The sequence below is a fragment of the Temnothorax longispinosus genome, chromosome 1 (assembly GCF_030848805.1).
Source record: "Temnothorax longispinosus isolate EJ_2023e chromosome 1, Tlon_JGU_v1, whole genome shotgun sequence".
Taxonomy (NCBI): domain Eukaryota; kingdom Metazoa; phylum Arthropoda; class Insecta; order Hymenoptera; family Formicidae; genus Temnothorax; species Temnothorax longispinosus.
Window position 1 is genome coordinate 19,084,937 of NC_092358.1, and position 20,454 is coordinate 19,105,390.

The following is a 20,454-nucleotide window of genomic DNA, read 5'->3' on the forward strand; positions in this document are numbered from 1 at the left end:
ATAATTTTGATGTGTTTAAATTACTATTTTTTCAAAAAGTAATTTACACGTTTGATATGTATGTTTTACAAAACAACGTTAATAAATATTTACAAATATACGTAAATGCATTTTCTTCAGTTATTGACAAATATTGCAATATTCGTGCAATTCTCTACCCTAATTCGACCCCAAGCTATCGATCAAGCCTACTTAGAACTTGATCCGTTCACTCGTTATCGAGATCTCAACATCTCGGGTACTCGCAACCCGTCGCATCGCATAAAAGAGTCACGGTCGGTCTCGCTCCGCGTGTACTTGGCGCGAGACACTGCCGTGTCTCTTGATTTCCACATTAACACACAGAAATATTGTTATCAATAGCTGTCTGAATTTTATATTTTTTTATTATTTTCGAAGTACTGTTTTTAAATATTGATACGTAATAATTAAGACAGCTTTACAAAACTAGAACTCACAGCTGAGGTAACACATAAAATTTCAAACCAATATTTCTTAACCTAATTATACCTTCGTGTAATATATTTAATAAAAAAGAACTATCAATAATAGAACTTAAAAAAAATATGCCAATGTTTGTTTCTAAAATTGGCATATACCTCTAACTAGCATTATATAATCACATTTCATCCAAGTACATACAGTGTTCAGTACACGTTATCTAACCCCATATCTTGAAAGTCTACAACTCTATCTTCGATCTTGTCAAATTACAAAATAAATGTGCTTTTAAAGACATTTTGTTTAAACATAAAATATAATAATTTCTTTTAATATGTTTCAGTTTTAATTTTTAATACTTTAAATTCTACATTTTAAATACCTGGAGTTAGATAAAAGGTATGTGTAAGTCGTTCCTATAGGATTAGGCAGACAAAATAATTTAAACACCGCTAAATCTTTATATGCTTTAGGACTACAGAAAAATAAAGATCATGTTGTCTGAAAATAGAACAATTCTACCTTTGGCATTTACTTCAAACAGACATGCTTATAAAATAGAACCCCACGTTAAATCGATGGAAAATAGCTTTCTGTCAAGTGAGTTGAAATTTTGGTATTTTGTAATTTAGTCTCAATGGACACAACTGTCGAAAATGGACCATTTCGGTTATTGAACCTAAAGCGTACGTAACCAACTGATGATACAGTAAAAGTTTCCTTACATTTCGGAAGTATATTAAATGTTTATGTGTGTAATATTTGCATGTTCTTGTATATACACACTCCCACACCCCTCACATATACAAAATATATACCATACAAAAATACACCTATACATGGACGGAGGCAAATATGTATATATGAAATAATGGATGCACAGTATGACATGTAAGTACATACGTATTTGTGCGTTCAAGAACCTGTGAGCGTAGTTCATAAAGCGTGTTTGCCGAGTAAGCCGAGTAATTAAGCCAAGAAGGCCGCAAAAATCTTGCTAACGTACAAGTAAACGTGTTCTGAAAAGAATAGATTAAAGTGCCATTATCGACGTTGGACCGTGCGAAAAAGCAATAAAGCAACCAACTCATCATTCTATAAAGTCGGCACGGCATTTGCAAATGTGTGCGCGAGTAGCACTTAGGGAAACTCGGCGGACGTCGTGTCGCCGCGCCCAAGAGGCTCGCACAAGAGTAACGTCTGAAAACGCACAACCCGTGCACTACGTCTGGCTCTGCCGCACGCTGAATCCCAAATATCTCTATAGATATCTATACAGTTATATATAGATATATTCTTGTGTAAGTATATGAGAGAGTGTGTGTGAAAGCGTGTATGTTCAAGAATCTGCAAATATCACACACTTATTATAAACATTTAATATACTTTCGAAGAGTAAGGAAACCTTTGCTGAATCATCAATCACGCGATAAGTACGCTCTGAAGTCAAAAACACTGAAACAATCCATTTTTGAAAGTTGTGCCCATTGAGACTTCAAAATGCCCTAAACTGCAAACATAAAAAATTTCAGCCCATTCGACCAAAAGTCATTTCCCATTAATTTGTGGGTAATTTAATTCTTTGCTGTTACTCGCCGAAAAAATTGATCCACTGCCATGTATACTAAATGCATATCTACTTCCGCATTATCTTTCTTCACATGATATAATTTTCTTACTTATATCTTACAGCTTGCTTTAATTTCTGTCGAATTTGACATTTCCTTGGTGACATTGTTGATAAAGTCAACGATATTTGCACATTTATATCTTTTTTCTTTCTTCTAAATTGATGTAATTTAATGTATTTTACAATTGTAACATTTTATAAGTAGCAAAACTTATTTTTATAACATAAGACGTTTTTATGTATAAACATACTTAAAAAATTATCGTTCCCTTATCTAGTAATTAGTCTTTCAAGGAAATCATAATATTTGTATTTGTATTTAATGCTTCTGTACGTATTATATTGATTAGTAAATCTATTTATATTCGAATAACTACTTCAAATAAATTATCTCCTTAAAGAAATATACAAAAATGTGCTGTAAAATGTTTATGTAAAGATAATATGGTAAAATTTAAGAATAATTATATATATGGAGGGGTTAAAGCCATAGTAGTGGTGTAAGTCAATTTTTTTGACCACTTGTTTTTTCTTTTTTCAACATATCTGTATGTGTAGACTGCATCTATGAACTTAACTCGATAGGTTAAAAAAAGTGACTTACACCACTATGGCTTTAACCCCTCCATATATATATATATATATATATATATATATATATATATTAATTATAAAAATATATATATCTACATATATACTAATATTACTATCAGTGGCTTCGGCGTGATCAGCTTGTTTCGCCCAATTAGCGGCGTCGGACTGCTGAATCATCTCAATTCGTGGTTCGCAGTTTGTCTCGTTTTGCTGGAATCAACGCTGATGGTTGTATCGCTTCTAATTTCGCATGGAAGAGCGTGATTCAGCGCTCCTCCATTACCTCCGTGGCCGGTTGAGCTGAATCGTATTTTGACAGATTGTCACACAACAATCCTTCGATGGCCGCTTCAAATCTTGAATGTGCACATGATAATACTTGTCTGTGCAGTCCCTAGAGAAATAGTACATACAAGATATGTAGAAGATATGTAGATCCGGAAGTATGTTCCGGGACTTTTATTTTTGATATCGGTATATTCCGGGACATTTGGCAGTTTCCAGGACTGTCCTGGAAAAAATTCATGTCCTACGGCAATTTTCGGGACAGTTTTTTGAATCTGATTACATATATATAATATGCGTTATATTCCAGTACTGTACATTTCAAAAAACATAAACAGTCCCGGAACATACCTCTGGACCTACATATATATACACAATTTATGTATGGGTATATAGAGCTCTGCAGTATATCAAATGTGTGTATTCTATTCGTGGCCTGTGTATTTAGATAATAAAAAAAAAAAAATTTTTTTGCAAGATGTTAATAAGATGGTTACCAGACATTACCAGACATATCCTACATTACCATTCCAAAAAAATCTATCTTCGAAAAATTGATGTAACATTACACTTACTGAAATTTGTTAGAAACACGTTACAACAAACATTTAACACAACTCAGTAAAAACTAAAATTTATTTATCTATAATAGTTCTCAAATTATCTTTAAAAAAGTTTAGAGTATCCTGCACTTCCCCTATGTGTATATTCAATCTATATACATACGAAATACACACGACTGAATAGTATACCTATATTGAATCTCTATGTACGGATAAAACCAAAATACTGTACAGACTAAATATACAAGATAAACGAATTTCTGTATACCTTTTATATCCATTTCCTCTAGAAGCTCCTGAGGTCTAAGATGACCGAAAAGATAATGTGGCGTATTTCTAGTGGCTCCATGCATGTACTTCGGCGAGCATTAAATCCCGCCTGCTTGTTAGACAGCGAGTTGTCTCGTTTACACACCCAATCCTCGTTGTGAGGCAGCCAGTCTCGCAAATTGTAGCACAGATTAACTGAATCTTTATTAACTCGAACGCCTCTTCCAATCGACGGCAAACTATGTGCAGCGGTCCTGGGTTTGGTGTTTTCCCTTGGGCATCTCAATTCATGCCCGTAATTGAGGAAGGCGGTGACATCACAGTTATAGGTAAACCTGCAGCTTGGACAATTGTTCAGGTTTTATAGTTGTTCTGGACATATTGTAATCATGGTGTTGATTGGTGCGATTGGTGCGTTCGACCGGAACGCACAACGTGAGACGTGTGCTAGTGTGAAACGTTGACATATCCTGAATCCCTGTAGTAGATCAGATAATTATCAAAACCATAGTTGCCGTTATCCGAGAGGACGTCTTCGAGGCATCCATGACGTACTACAATCGCCTCGGAAATATTTTTAACGATGTTTATTACGGTGGGTTGGCGGAGTGCCAGCATTTCGGCCCACTTCGTGAAACCGATCGTGTACATTTTGAAACCAGGCGTGTTCTGTGCTGGAACGCGGCAATAGCGGTATCGCTGATTAATCAGCACGCCCGTCTTAATCCGGATAACATGTTGGAACCAGTCCGTGGGCCTTCGGACTTCTTCGAATTTCGGCCATTCTATCCGCAAAAATTCCTGCAGACTTTCTTCTTCCAGTGGTCTTTTTCGGGCTCGGAGAACCAAGATAGAGCCGCTTTTTTCTTGGTCCCAGCGGCATTTTACGGCGGCGGGTGGCATTTCTTTGTTAATATGCTATCCTTGCCGCATTAAAAGCAAAACCAACGTGAGATTCGCCGGTAATTGTGGAGCGAATGCTCTGGCTGTTTACATCATAGGCGATTGCGGCAACCGGTGTTTTCTGCGTTGTCGTTTGGCGACTCTTGGTTTGTGCTTCTATGGTCTGTACTCGATTTCTTCGGTACGGCAGAGTATGTCTCCCGTTTGCAGTCAACCGTTGAATGCATAATTTCTTGTATCTCAGATACACGTTCTTGTACATTGTACAAGCATTGTACAGCATGTCGACTCTCTTCCCCCAAGAATCCGGTAGACGACGATACATGGCAATAATATCAATGGCGAATTTGTGATAAGAGTTGTCCGGCAGCTGTAACTTGACCTGATATGGATCTCACATATGAATTGGGAGCGGAGCAAGTAGTGTTCGAGAAAATCGTGGCAAAATCCTCCGATTCTTGTCAGTTGTGCCTGTTACTGCCATAGGAGTCCTTCTCCGCAAAGCAATTCGAAAAGTCCTATTAGTAATTGCGACCTAGTACATTAATACCCGAATTTCAATTCCTTAAGTCTCTCCAGGGACGCCAGTAGAATTTTCCCGTCGAAATGGGAAATCCTATTCCTGTATCTGATTCATAAATTTTGCCAACGAATCCGTGTATGGTAGGTTTTCTGGCGGGTGCATCGGAACGGTAAGTGTTTACACCCATGTTTTCCAGGCGATTTATGCGAAATATTTTTGAGTAAACGCTAACAAATTGGCTCATGCGTTGTAAAAAAACAGAATACAAAATTGGATTTTAGATCTATACCTGTAGGCAGTAACCTCTGTATCAAAAATGGCAATATATTATTTAAAGAATAAATTGAGAAAATGTGAAAAAAGGGGAGGTATAACTGTATTGCTTAGTTTTGATGTTAATCTAATCAATAGTTATTACAGTCAAGAATCAGAATTTTTTATAGAAATTGGAAAAAATAATGTATCTAATACATTATTAATGTATCACAATACAACGTTATAGAAGCTTGAAAAAAATTTTACGAACCGATGATTTAATCAAAAAACTTCTTTTTTTTCCTTCTTTTTTTAAGATTTCTTTAGCATTACCCAGGATACACCACAAAGAGGTAAACTCTGTAGTATCCCGTGTGTGTGCATGTGCGTGTGTGTGTTACAGCAGAGATAAGGACCCCACAGTTCGTCACTCCCGTAGCATTTTGTGACTCCAAACCCTCTCTGCTGCTACTGTTGTGAGTGCGTGTGTGTGTAAAAGGGGAAGAGGTCAGATGTTCAAAAAAAGGAAACCATGTATAGATAATATTTAACGTAAAACTTTGCTCACAATAAATATCAAAACTTTCGTGTTTGACGAAACAAATAGTATATTCAACATAAACTTTGAAATTCAAATAGAAATTATTATAAAATACATTCTTAGAAGCTTAATCTAAACCTTCATATTATCTGTGACCCTTCCTGATGATATAGTTAAACTTGCTGAAAAGTCTTAACCAGACAGAAAGTGTTTCTAATGAATATAAAGTTACTATACAAAAATCAAGCAAGAAATTATTTGTGCATTATAGTCGGAAAAGTATAGCAAACTTATAACATTAACTGAATTATATCAATATAAAGGATCACAATCACTATTTTTCTCAAAACAAAACAAGGAGCAAAGTAACTAGCTAACAAATTGTGCAAAGATCACTCTAGCGTCATGACAGTGGCGATTTATGACAGCACAAACGTGAAAGTCAATCCTTTTCATCGTGTTTGCAATCAAATTATAATTGCAGATGTTGTCTCTCGTGATAATATTTCTACACGTTATCATTTATGATGCACTATAATCGCAAGTTAACTATATCCATCCCATAGGCATACACAAACTAAAAATGAAAAATAAGCATAATTTTTTATCACACCTCGAAATAAAAGAAGACTGCTTACATTTTCAGTCAAATTAGAAAAGCAAAATATTGATTATAATGCGCAATTTAAAAAACGCAGCAGTAAAATTATATTAAACAAATATAAACTAAATATGAACAAAAAAAAACATACTTTTATAAAGAGAAATAAGCAAAATGACACAAAAAATACACCCTTATATTATTTTAGAAATTCAAATATATAAAATAAAAAAGTGATCTGAAAAGTAACTGTAATAGACGGAACTTAATCTGATAGCAAATGAAGAATCAATACGTTTCATTCACCTAGTTTCGACTATTATAAATAAAAATATTGTAACTATAAATTTTTAAATTTTTTAACGTGTTTCATAGAAACTTTATTAGTTTAAACATAAAAAAAAATCTAGCATAACTTAGGGCGTAATGCTACAATTAAAATGTAAGCGGTATGGTAGTAGCCTTTCTCATAATAGTCGAAACCATTAAAGAAAAGCCGAATCAACATGACAACATGACAAAATGAAAGAGATACTTTGGTTAACTCCATTCTTGATAGCAAACTACCAATGCTCATTTCCATTAAAATTATTAACTTGAGTTACATAATATTTCAAGAACATTAATTAAAATGTTAAGCTTTTAATTCTTCTCTTTGTATTGACAACTTTTTATTTTTCATCTAGTTCTTTCAGCATTTCTAACAATTTCATCGCAACATTCTTGTGTCTATTAGCTATAGCAACTTGCAATAACGTATTTCCTTGATTATTACGAGCATTTGTTACAACTATAAACTGATCAGGTTTTATAACTTTTAATTTGCTGATCATTTTAAGATTACCATTTTTTGCATCTTTAAACATTTCTTCAACTAGTTTCAGTAAGTCATTAACATTTTGGTCCTCAGAAAGATCAAGAGGTGTTTTACCTTCATTATTTTTAATGTTATAAATTGCACCTCGCTTCAATAAGAACTTGGTAACATCGAAAAAACCATTCTTAGCTGCAACATGAAGCGATGTAGCACCGCTAGCAGTGGTTTTAGCATTGATAAAATTGTTTAATTTATCATGACTTACATGTTGTAATAAAATGTCAACAATTTCTTTGTAACCCTTAGAAGTAGCAGTGTGTAATGGTGTATTGCCTTTATTAGTAACTTGAGTAACATCCGCTCTGTTCTTTAGTAAGATGTTCACAATACTTGACTGTCCACTGCTAACAGCGTAATGTAACGGTGTTCTTCCATCAATGTCTTTATCATTGGCATCAGCTCCATCTTTTAATAGGCGCTGAACAGCTTGTATATCACCATTACTAGCAGCAATGTTAATGTCTTTCTGCAGATACTGGAGAATTTCCGATGGTGGACACCCTTTAAGCTTAAATACAAAATTAATATGTTCTATCTTATTTAAAATATCCAAAACAGTGGGATGACTTGGTCCATAAATAGCTTTGAGTTGATTAAAACATTCTTTGTAGGCTTTAAGTGCACCAATCCATTTATATTGAGAAAAAAGTATATTTGCTATGTTGTATTGAGTATGCAAGGTATTAGGATTATTTGGTCCTAAAACATTTTTCTGGATATTAAAAACTTCTTGAAAAACTTTCAAAGCTTCATAAAATTTTTTTTGATTAACAAATATTCCAGCGATGTTATGTAATGTCCCCAAAGTACTCACATGATTAATACCTAAAACCGCTTTCTTTTTTTCAAAAACCTCTTCATAAATTTTTAATGCCTCTTCATACTTACCCTGGTTAGTTAGTACCTTTGCTATATTATTTTCAACACACATAACCGTTGGGTGATTTGCACCTAATATTACCTTTCTTCTTTCCAAAACTGTTCTATTGACATTCAGTGCTTCAACGTATTTGCCTCGTTCCTCTAATACAAGTGCCATGTGAAAATAAGTATCTAAAGTATCTAAATGATTTGGCCCTAAAATTTCTTCTTGCTTCGGAGAAACTTCTTGATAAATATTAAAAGCTTCTTCATTCCTTCCCAGCCTATACAGCACTAAAGCAATTGTACTCCTTGTACTTAAAGTATTCTTGTCATTCAAACCCAGTATTTCTTTCTGTTTCTTGAAAATTTCTTCAAATGTACTTAAAGCTTCTTGGTAAGCCCCTTGTGCGTATGATACTTTACCTATATATGTATGAATATCTAAAGTGCCAGGATTATCTGATCCTAGTATTTCTTTTCTTTTATCATATGCGTTCTTGAAGAAACTCAAAGCCTTTTGATAATCGCCTTTATTAAAAAGCAATAAACCCATTTTAAACTGAATGGATGCATCATCTTGTGATACCTCTTTTAACTGTTCGACTTTTGAAAAGTTACTATGCACTGCAGCAACTACTAACGTTTTGTATTCTCTATCGCAAGCATTCATTATTGCTCTTACTGTATCAATATCCTTTATCTTGTTAAGATCATTAATAACTTGAGAATTATCATTTTTAACATGTTTAAATGAGTCACTCACTAATTTAAATAAACTAGTTATACATTTGTCTACAGCAAAATCTGATGGTGTTTTACCATCATCAGAAACTGCATTATACACTGCACGATTAGATAATAGGAGCTTTACAATTTTTAAGTGAGAAAACTTAGCAGCATAATGTAGAGGGGTAAACCCCTTATTGTTAACTGCATTAGGATCAGCTTTGTTTTGTAATAGAATATTGACAATCCTATCATAACCTTTCCACGCAGCATAATGTAATGATGTTCCCTTAGCATTTTTAGCGTTAACGACAGCCCCTGCTTTAATGTAATTCTCAATTTCTAAAGAATCATTACGTTTTACAGCCTCAAACAATTTCTCAGTAAATGTTAATAGCTTAATAATGTGTTCGTCATTAGACATTTCTAACGGTCTTCTAGAAGAATTGTCAACAGCGTTGTATACTGCTCCATTTTTTAATAAAATTTGAATAATGTCTTTACAACCACAATAAGCAGCAACATGCATAGCAGTTATACCATTAACATCTTTAGCATTAACGTCAGCACCTTGTGCTATCAAAAACTTTGCAAATTCTAAATGACCTTTTATTGCAGCATAGTGTAGTAATGTCTGATTAAATGCACCACGGTCATTAATACTTAACCCCTTACTAAGGAAAAACTCTACAGTATCTTTATGACCTTCTCTAGCTGCAATATGTATAGGTTTTGTACCAGAGGTATTTTTAGCATTAATATCAGATCCCTTATCTACAAGATATTTTACCACCTCTAACCTGCCTTCTTGTGAAGCAATGTGCAATATCGTAAAACCATCTTTATCTCTAGCATTTATGTCCAATTTCCTGTATTGCAATAACATTCTGACTACTTGCAAATGACCATATGCCGCCGCTACTTCCACAGGCGTTTTATTGTCAAATGCCTTAATATTAATATTTGCTTTATTATCTAGTAAAACTTTTACAACCTTACAATGACCACTCAGTGCTGCTATATGTAATGGAGTAATACCTGTGTTTGATTTAAAATTAACGTTAGCTCCACCTGCAATTAAAATCTCAACAATTTCCTCATAGCCTTCACATGCTGCAGAATGTAATGGTGTTAGATTTTCAACATCAGTTGTAGCATTAACATCAGCTCCTCTTGCCATCAGAACCTTTACTACATCCTTATGACCATTACTAGCAGCACAATGCAATAGTTTCGCAATTTCAGGATCTTTCATATTAACATAAACTTTGTTTTCTAGCAAAATTTCTACAATATCTCGGTAACCAGCAAAAACTGCTAGTGACAAAGGTACAATGCCCTCTGCATCAACATTAACTCCATTTGATATAAGAACTTCAACGATTTCTCTGTGATTATATCTTATAGCAGAACGCAATGGTGTCACATCGTTACCTCTGACATTAACATTGGCTCCGTTTGCTGCCAGAATCTCAACGATTTCTTTATGACCTGCTTCCACAGCTGCATGTAATGGTGTACAACCTGCAAAATCTTTTACATCAACTTGGGCTTTATTTTTTATTAAAAGGTTAACAATATCTTTGTGGCCTTCTACAACAGCGACGCGTAACGGTGTAGAACAATCATTAGCTTTAATATTGACTTTTGCTCCATTTCTTATTAGTGAAATAACAGCATCTTCACAGCCGTTCTTAGCAGCTAGAAACAATGGTGTAATACCGTCAAAAGTTTTAGCATTAACCTCAGCTTTATTTTTTATTAGGAGATCAACAATGCCTTTGTGGCCTTTCAGAGCAGCTAGATGTAATGGTGTACGACCGTCATCAGTTGTTGCATTAAGCTTAGCTTTATTTTTTATTAAAAGATCAACAACGTTTTCGTGTCCTTTCAGAGCAGCTATATGTAGTGGTGTCAAATTATTATTGTCTTTGGCGTTAATTTCTGCTCCATTTTTTATTAGAAGCTCAGCAACTTCCTTACGACCACCTTCTGCTGAGCAGTACAGTGGTGTAGCGTTATTTTGAGCTTTAGCATGAATGTTAACACCATGATTAAGTAGAGCAGCTACTATTCCTAAATGACCATTCTCGGCAGCAAGATGCAATGGAGTAAAACTTGTAACAGTGGCAATACTAGCGTCGGCTTTATTTTTCAGTAAAGCTTTAACAATTCCCTCATGCCCATCTTTCGCTGCACAAAGCAAAGGTGTATTATTGTAGAATTTGTTGACAGCATTAACATTAACTCCATGCTTCAATAGAATACTCGCTATCGACTCTTGACCGGTTTCTACTGCATAGTGTAATGGCGTACAACCACTTAAGACTCTAGCGTTAATATCAGCTCCTTTTAAAATTAAAGCATTTACCACTTCCAGATGGCCGTTTAATGCTGCTACATGTAAGGATGTCCAATCTTCATCATTTTTAGCGTTAACATCTGCTTTATTCTGAAGCAAGAAATTAACTAACTCTAGACGACCACTCTCTGCAGCTATGTGCAATGGGGTAAGGCCACCCGTAGTTTCATTAACATCAACATTTATATCATTTTTCAATAAAATCTTGACTACATCGATATGATTATTATATATTGCATAGTGTAAAGGTAAAAAACGACTATTATCTCGGGCAACAGTATTTGCTTCATTTTTTAATAAAACTTCAACAGTATCCTTGTGACCATTTTGAGCAGCAACATGTAGTGGAGTTCTACCACTCTTATCTAAATCATCAACATATAAACCTGTCTCTTGTATAAAAAATTTTACAATATTCCTCCTTCCATGCGCAGCAGCAATATGCAATGGGCTTTGATCTTTAATATTTTTCACATTAACACTCAAATTTTGATCAAGAATAAATTTTATAACTTCTAGACTGGGTTTCTTAGCAGCAAGATGTAACGTGGTCCATAAATTAACATTTCTAGCATTAATATCTGCTCCTTTCTTTAGACAATCCTTTAAACTTTCTAGATTTCCTTCGTCCAAAGCAGCAAACATTCTTTCCTGATTAGTAATGATATATAAGTCTTGATCGTATTTCTCCCTCAACTTGAAAGAATTATCGCTTACTGACTTGCCAATTTTCTTCTTGCTTTTTATTATATTTTCTTCAGTGAGTTTCTTAGCGTTCAAAACAATTACAATAGAAGGATCAGATAACATAACGTCAACTAAGGGATTATCATGCGCTAAATGATTACGTAAACATTTTCCAGTTAACAAAGGAGCGTTATCGTCTAAAGAAAGTAAATTATTTTCCAAGTAATGCTCTGAGCTACCTAAAATTGACATTATATCTAGAACAAGCATTTCTACTAGTGTTTGCAATTTTTTGTCATTCTTATAGAAAGGTAATTTTTCAATTAATTGGCCACTTAACGCGTTATTGCTTAAAATATTTTTCAGTTCAGACAGCTTCACGGTAAACTGGTTATTACATTCTTCTTCTGTTATAGCGTAAGTCTTCCTTTGTTTATATGTAGAAATAAACGAATCTCTTTCATCCAACTTTTCTTTTAATTTCTTAATCCATTTGATATCACTTGTTACCAATTCAGAAATATAAAAAATTTCGCAAATTAATCTGTTTATTATATCAATGTTTTCATGTTGTATTCTTGACTTAACGCTACGAGAAATTTTCATTGACAACTCAACAATTTCTTTAAGAATATGAGGCTTTATTTTTAGAGTCATATTCTCCAATGTTCGATTAGCTAAATATTTTATTCCTCTAACAACATTACGGTCAAACGCAAGTTTTTCAGTCAAGCTGATTAAGCCCTTCATTAATGAATATCCAGTGACATAATCAGTTCTGGTATTTTCTGATTGAACTTCTGCAGATTTGATTATGTTATTAATTTTATTAAACAGCTCCTTTTCATAATTCGTTTTGTCAGTTATATTATCACTTAATTCTTTAATAAGTTTTTCAAGCTTCTCGTGTTCCATCATTTTAAAATTTTCCTGTATCATTTCATCCAATTTAACATTACTAAATATTTTAGCAATTTCTTTTATCTCACCTAAGCTTTCGCTATCAGCCATTCGTTTTAGAAGCATTCTGAGCGTTTTCATCTTCTTACCGTAAAGAATATCAGTAATTACAATATCGATTCTTTTAGTATCATTTTGAACACCGATAAAAAAACTAACATCTGTGTTTTCCTCAATTTCTGTTCTCTTAGAGAGTGAATAAGCATGTGACAGTGAATTACGTAAATCTATAATTATTTCTCTTGTGTTTTTTGGTAACGATAATAGCAAAAGCTCACTTGTAGTATTAGATAACTTGGGTGATTCTAATGTGTTTTTTAAATGCTCTCCGATAACCTGTAAAACTCTTGTAATAATTAACTGTCCTTCCCTTTCTTTAGGATCAGCCGATAACGCTAACTTAATATAATCACTTATTTTCATTAAAGAATAGATATCTCTAATTTGTTGATAATCGTCATACAACTCTTCAAATTGAGGACAGCTGCTAATAATCTCGGCAACAATTTTCTCGCGTTTTAACTTTGGAAAATCAGCGAGTTTATTCACACCTTTTAAAATATTTTTTTCGATTTCAAGTTTCTTTGCAAAATTTCCTAAGTGATTTAATATTTTGCTTTTATTCAATGTAGCATTATAAAACAGATTAATTTCTTGGCGTTTTGTGTGAGAAAAAATAAAACTGACTAAGCAAAACTCCATTTCTTCCCAAGGTAATCTATCATAAGTTGATCTTAACTGCCGCTTTAATATATGAATATTTTGTGCGATAGATTTTGCTATAAATAAAATCCTTTTATCAATTTTTTCCATGTGTGAGTAATCTGTCTTTAGCAAGTTAATGTTTTGAAGTGTTAATTCAATCCGTTCTTTGATGTTATTAAAGTTCTTCACATTCTGATCTTTTCGAGAAGTATTAGAGAAGAAACGGAGGTTTATTAACTTATTTTCAACAAAAATTTCCATTTCATCTGATAACGGTACGTCTTTTAATTTTAATTCTTCATAAGCCCTTGAAAGTATTGTATCCAATTCTCCTGAATAAACAGCAAAATAATTACCTGGCCATTTATTAATAAGTATATTAAGAAGCTCAACATTGCATGAACGTATAGCATAATAAAATGCATTATGGCGAGTTTCATCTTCATCATCTGGCAGTATAGTGTTTCCAATAGCAATAGTGTCTCCAATAGCAACAGAAAGATTATTTAAAATTCTACTATCACTATCAAATAGATACTTTAAAGTTTTTACTTTATTATGTTTACAAGCTAAGATAACTAAATTAGTGCTTCTAACAGAGTTACCGGCATTATCATAACAATCTCTCAAAGTTATTTGATCTTCTGCATTACTTATGTTGTCAATTAAATTGCTTAATTTTTTTAAGCTATCAATATTATCCTCTGATACTGCCTTTTCAAGTTGAGTTAGAACTTGGGGATACAGTTCTCTTGCTTGTTTCTTCATTTTTTATATTTTGTTATTAATTAGTAAAAGTCAGTTCGTTTTTGTGTATGACCTCTGTATGAACTTCTCTGACACTAAGACACAGTTATTCCAGCAGTAAGATGGCAATATTTACTTAATATGGCACAAACAAAGAAATATCTTCTTGACTCATGTCTAAATATTAAGAAGGCTATGCTAATATGTTTTTAAATAATATTGGAAGTGACATAGAGAAAGGTCAAACATAGGTAAATGAAAATCACGAAAACAAGCCAGTTCTGTTGGACTGAAATATGCTGAGAGATGTAAATTTACCTTGTATTTTTCGAAACGTAAATTTTAAATTAGTTAAGTCTCGAGTTTTTGAACTAAAGTTATAACCGGAGGAGTGAGATGTTATAAAAAACAAACAAACTTGATTCACTCCTTATGGTTGCCACTTGATTTCATTGTCAAGAAGGATTCCTCTGATTGATAACCTTTTCTTCCTTTGTTACAGACACCGACGTCTCAGACTCGGCTGCTCGCTCCACCAGAATTGGCTTAATCCCGTATGAGTATCGATTGTTCTCAGTAACAGGTAACAGGTATTCTTTCGGTAGTTATTCTGTATAACAAAGAATTGTTATTAATTCAATGTCAGATATCAACGACACCCGGAATAGCAGTGCGGTGCAAAAGGGGGAAAGATTTAAACGACTTGTACCGTATTCACTTACAATAGAATGTATTATGAGTCACCTTTCTCACTCGCTCCTACAGTCACCACACTCGCACTCGCACACGCACACTCACACGTTTCGTATAACGACTCGCGGAATACTCGGAAAGTTATTCGCAATGTTGCGTATCAACACGCAATTGTAACGAGTACCTGTATGTGATTCAACGTAAGTCGACTGGTAACAAATAGTCACTCAGGGCGCCTTCGGTGTTACACCGGCCGGTCAAGCGCTGTCGCGCGACACTGCCTCTATCAGCGATATTTATGTCCGTTCGTTGTGATTCTCGGGCAATAATCTTTATTCTTTAATTGCTTATTCACAATTACGTTTACTGACTCACTACGCACGTACGTTCTGCCGGCAAATGACCGAACCGAAATCGCGAGATCTCGCGAGCACGCAACGACTCAACGCTCATCAAAAGGAAAGACCACGTGAAACCCGGCTCGAAGCTCGAAGTCTATTGTTATTGGTCTATTGGCTCCTGCGCACAGGACGCTGAAAGGCTGAAACGCTTGTCGCGCAGGAAGAAGGGACGCGGCAGCCAATAAACTTCTTCTTCTATTGAAAATCTGCACGTTGACCGCGTCCCTTCTTGCTGCGCGGCAAACGTTTCTGCGTCATGTGCGCAGAAGCCATATGCGCTCGTCACTTCGGTGTCTTCGGCAAACTTCGAGAGGTGTATTCGGTTGATTTCAAATCTCGAATCTCGGGTTGACGAGTTTAAAATGCGCGACGTTATTTATTTATTGTTAATTTCTTAATATTAATTTTTTCCTACCAGATTTTGATATATTTACGAGCATGCTAATATAAAAATGAAATTTATAAACAAAAAAATATTAAAAACTATAAATGTAATGAAATAAATAATTTACGAACATAAAATTTAAAATTTAAAAATGTAATGTGTAAAAATCCTCGCTTGACCAATACGCTTTAAAAAAAATCTGTCTACATTAAAAAATTAGTAATTTTTAAAAGCATATTTAAATTTGCATAATAATAATTAAATATTAATTATACAATAATATTTATGAAAAATTATAATTTGTAGTGTTTTTTTACTTTTATTTAAGTTAATTTTATATTTAAGTGTAACGTATACATACATTATTGTTGCGCAACGACAATAACGAGAAGGTGGTGCGGGTGTAGTGATCGATATCGATAATATGCTCCAATCGCTACGTTCTTCCCACGATATATCGTCTTACTTCAGATAAGCATGAAGAAAGAATACTTGGCGGATATTATTATTTATTATGAACGTTCGTCAAGATCGATTATCCTTACGTGACGAGCGAGCTTTCTCTATAATATCAAATGACGATAATATTGTAACAGCTAACCATTTTGTTAATATGGATAGAGAAGTATATGTATATATATTTAGAGATTTTATATCAATCTTTTGAAAATGAAGATAGTACCGATGTTCTGCATTATTTAAATATTTCATATTTAGTCTAAAACGTTATGCAGAGATAGGATTATATATATGTAATAAAATATGTAAAATGATGAAAAAAAATCTAATCTATTATATAATTTAGCAGCTTTATCGTAAACTGATATATAAGTACAGCATATTTCCTAACTTTTTTTTGTCAATATCAGAAATATCCTAAAGAATGGATCGTCCAATTCCAAATTTGTGATAGGCGATGGGATCACAAGACACACATGGAACAAAATATGTATCGGCGATGGGATCACAAGACACACATGGAACAAAATATGTATCAAAGATAATGCCACATTATCGGCGCCTGATCCAGTTGGTTAGATATATGTATAACAGTATTTTCCACAATATATGTCCAATAACAATTTTCTTAATAAAATTTTTAATTGTGTTGCAGATTATCAACATATAAGGTATAATACATTAAGAAAAGAATGAGTGCTGATATGTCTACATCGTATAAAGTTACCTTGGGAAGATCAAATCGAACCAGTACACACATAGGCTGGGTTCCACTTATTGCTCACAACGCTCGCGAGCATCATTTCGTCTTTGTTTAACATTTGACAAACAACAAGGATGAAATGATTCCACGAGCGTTGCGAGCGATAAGTGGAACGCACCCATAAGGAACTCCCAGATTACATTCCCAAAAATCTCCTTTGCCCAGGGAATGTTAGAGTTAGCGAAGAGGTCAGTTGATTACTTATATGCTGTCATATAAATACCATTTCACTATTTTGATTCCTATAATTAAAACATTAAAATGTTTTATTTTATTTGATAAATTCATAATCTCTTCTTCCTTTAGTAAATTTAAATTAGGCTCTTTGTCATTAGCATTTGCGCTACAAAATTTTTCATGTCCCTGAACTTTGGAATAATCATCCGCCATGTTGTCAATGTGCGAGTGATTTATTTGAATAATAAAACTGTTCAACAATTGTTATTGTCCAAATACATGTGCCAAACGTCTTGATAATGCTTGAATAGACTTGCTATTTATAGTTTTATCTATATAATTAATTTTAAATCAAATACTATGATATAATTTTATAATATAATTTTATTAAACTAAATAATATTATTATTATAAATATAATCATGAAAAATGTTATATTAATTCAATTAATTAATTCAATATTTAAAGTAAAAATGATTCCACACATGTAAGTAAAAATATACAAATTTTATTTATTTTAAAATACTATTAAATAGAAATACATATTAATATATATAATCAATAAATTACACTCTGATAAATCAGTGTATTTACATTAACAAATGCAAATATAATATTGAATAGTAATATTAATTTCTATGATGCTTTACTTGTTAAAAAAACAAATAATTAAAAGGAATAAGATTTCTTATACTATGTACTGTCACTTTAACATGTATCAGTTACACGCATACTTCTAGTTAAGTATGTAGATAATTGGTTAACATGTATATTTTTAGTTAATTATATAATTTACATGCATATTTGTAATTAATTACATATATAAATCATAATACGTAATTATATAGTTAACAAGCTTCATATTATAAAAACTAATAAAATTTAATTGTGTTACAGAATTAACATTATTTTATTACATTTTCTTTGTTCTTTGAAATTTCGGTTGATAAATTTTACAGTATAAAATAAACGGATCCTAATATAAATTTTAATTAAATAAGCTCTAGGAAAATTAGAACATGCATAAGAAAATTTTATTTAAAAAAAATATTTGTAAAATTTTACACTACGTTAGGTTGCTTTATAATAAAAGTTTTAAAAATTTTAAACGCATTTCTTAAATATATACTGTAGAAATAGAGAACTTGGAATATGCAAATGACTAAATGTATTTTTTTTTATTATTATTATTATATGTTCTGAAATAGCTTAATAATTTTAAAATGTATAAATTTCTATTTTTTCTATAAATAATTTACACGTTTGACATGTGTGTTTTACAAAACGTTTTAATAAATATTCAAATATACGTAAATGCATTTTCTTCAGTTATTGGCATATTGCAATATTCGTAATTATCTATTCCCATATTAACAAAAATATTGTTATCAATAGCTCTCTGAATTTCATATTTTTTATTGTTATTTTCAAAGTACTGTTTCTAAATATTGATACGTAATAATTAAGACAGCTTTACAAAATTAGAACTCTGAGATAACACATGTGAACTTTGAAGTCAATATTTTTTAAACCTATTATAGCTTTGTATGTAAAATATTTAATAAATAAGAACTATCAATAGCAAAATTTGAAAAAATATGCAGATAGTTGTTTCCAAAATTGGCATGTACCTCTAACTAGCATTATAACGACATTTCAAGGATATACAGTGTTCAGTATACATACATCCCAGCAAACACCATGTATCTAACCCCATATCTTGAAAATCTACAACTCTCTCGTTAAATTACAAAATAAATGTGCTTTTAAGGACATTTCGTTCAAACAAAAAAAAATATTTATCAATTTCTGTCAATGTTTCAGTTTTAATATTTAATATTTTAAGAATCACATTTTGAATGCCTGGAGTTAGATAAAAGAGACATGAAGGTCGTTCTTGTATTATAGGATTAGACATGCAAAATAATTTAAAAATCGCTAAATCTTTATAACCTTTAGAACAGAGTAATATAAAGAAAATATTGTTTGAAAACAGGACTATACCTTTGGCATTTACTTGAAACAGACATGCTTGCGCTTTTAAAATAAGAAATGGCCTTCAGTCAAATATGCTCAAATGTTGATATGTTGCAATTTAGGGCATTTTGATTAAGTCTCAATGGGCACAGCTCTTAGGAAAATAGAACATTTTGGTCTTATTGAACCTATAGCGTACTTATTATAATCAACTGATGATACAGCGAAAGTTTCCTTATGTTGCATTATAGGAAATGCATTAAATGTTTATATGTGTATATTAGTTGCAAAATTTTGAGCATACACACTCCCACAACCTAACAAAACATATACAAAAACATGTCTATACATGAACGGGTGCAAATAAGTATGAAATAATGTTACGCACGTATGCTCTGATTATTGACAACATAGGCGTTTGTGGCAACTGGTGCTTTCTGCGTTGTCGTATGGTGGGCCTTGCATAGTATGACATGTAAGTACATAATAGTATTTGTGCTCAAGAACATGTGAGTAGTTTATAAAGCGTGTGTGCCGAGTAATCCGAGTATAACTGAGCCAAGAAGGCCGCAAAAATCTTGCTCACGTGCAAGTAAACGTGTTCTGAAAGGAACAGATTAAAGTGCGATTATCGATGTTGGACCGTGCCAAAAAGCAAAGCGGCCAACTTGTGCTTCTATAAAGCCGGCGCTTGCGAATGTGCGCGCGAGTCGCGCCTGGGAAAACCCGGCGGACGCCGCGTCATCGTGCCCAAAAAGTTCGTACGAGAGCCTGAAAGCCGTAGAACGACGTCTAGTTCTGTCGCACGCTAAATCCTGAACATCTATACATAGATATATTCTTGTATAAGTGCATGAGAGCGTGTATGGGAGCGTGTGTTCAAAAATCGGAAAATATTACACATATAAAAATATTTAATACACTTTCGAAATGTAAGGAAACTTTTGTTGTATCATCAATCGGATACGTACTCTAGGGTCAATATCACTTAAACGGTCCATTTCGAGAATTGTGCCCATTGAGACCTTTAATCAAAATGCTTTAAACTACAAACATCAAATTTTC

General features: G+C 33.0%; 1 protein-coding gene across 2 annotated transcripts; it reads right to left on the reverse strand.

Moving 5' to 3' along the window:
- Positions 1-302: 302 nt before the first annotated feature.
- On the reverse strand, positions 303-15,997 carry LOC139814205 (uncharacterized). 2 transcript variants are annotated; one of them, XM_071780317.1, is made up of 3 exons: positions 15,412-15,997; positions 3,782-15,144; positions 303-3,059 (listed from the first exon to the last, which is right to left on the reverse strand). In XM_071780317.1, exon 2 carries the CDS (start codon positions 14,553-14,555, stop codon positions 7,278-7,280), a length of 7,278 nt encoding a protein of 2,425 aa, XP_071636418.1. In that variant the 5' UTR covers positions 14,556-15,144; positions 15,412-15,997; the 3' UTR covers positions 303-3,059; positions 3,782-7,277. The 2 variants fall into 2 exon arrangements, with proteins under 2 accessions (XP_071636418.1, XP_071636411.1); XM_071780310.1 differs by having other exon boundaries at positions 15,257-15,997.
- Between the last annotated feature and the right edge of the window lie 4,457 nt (positions 15,998-20,454).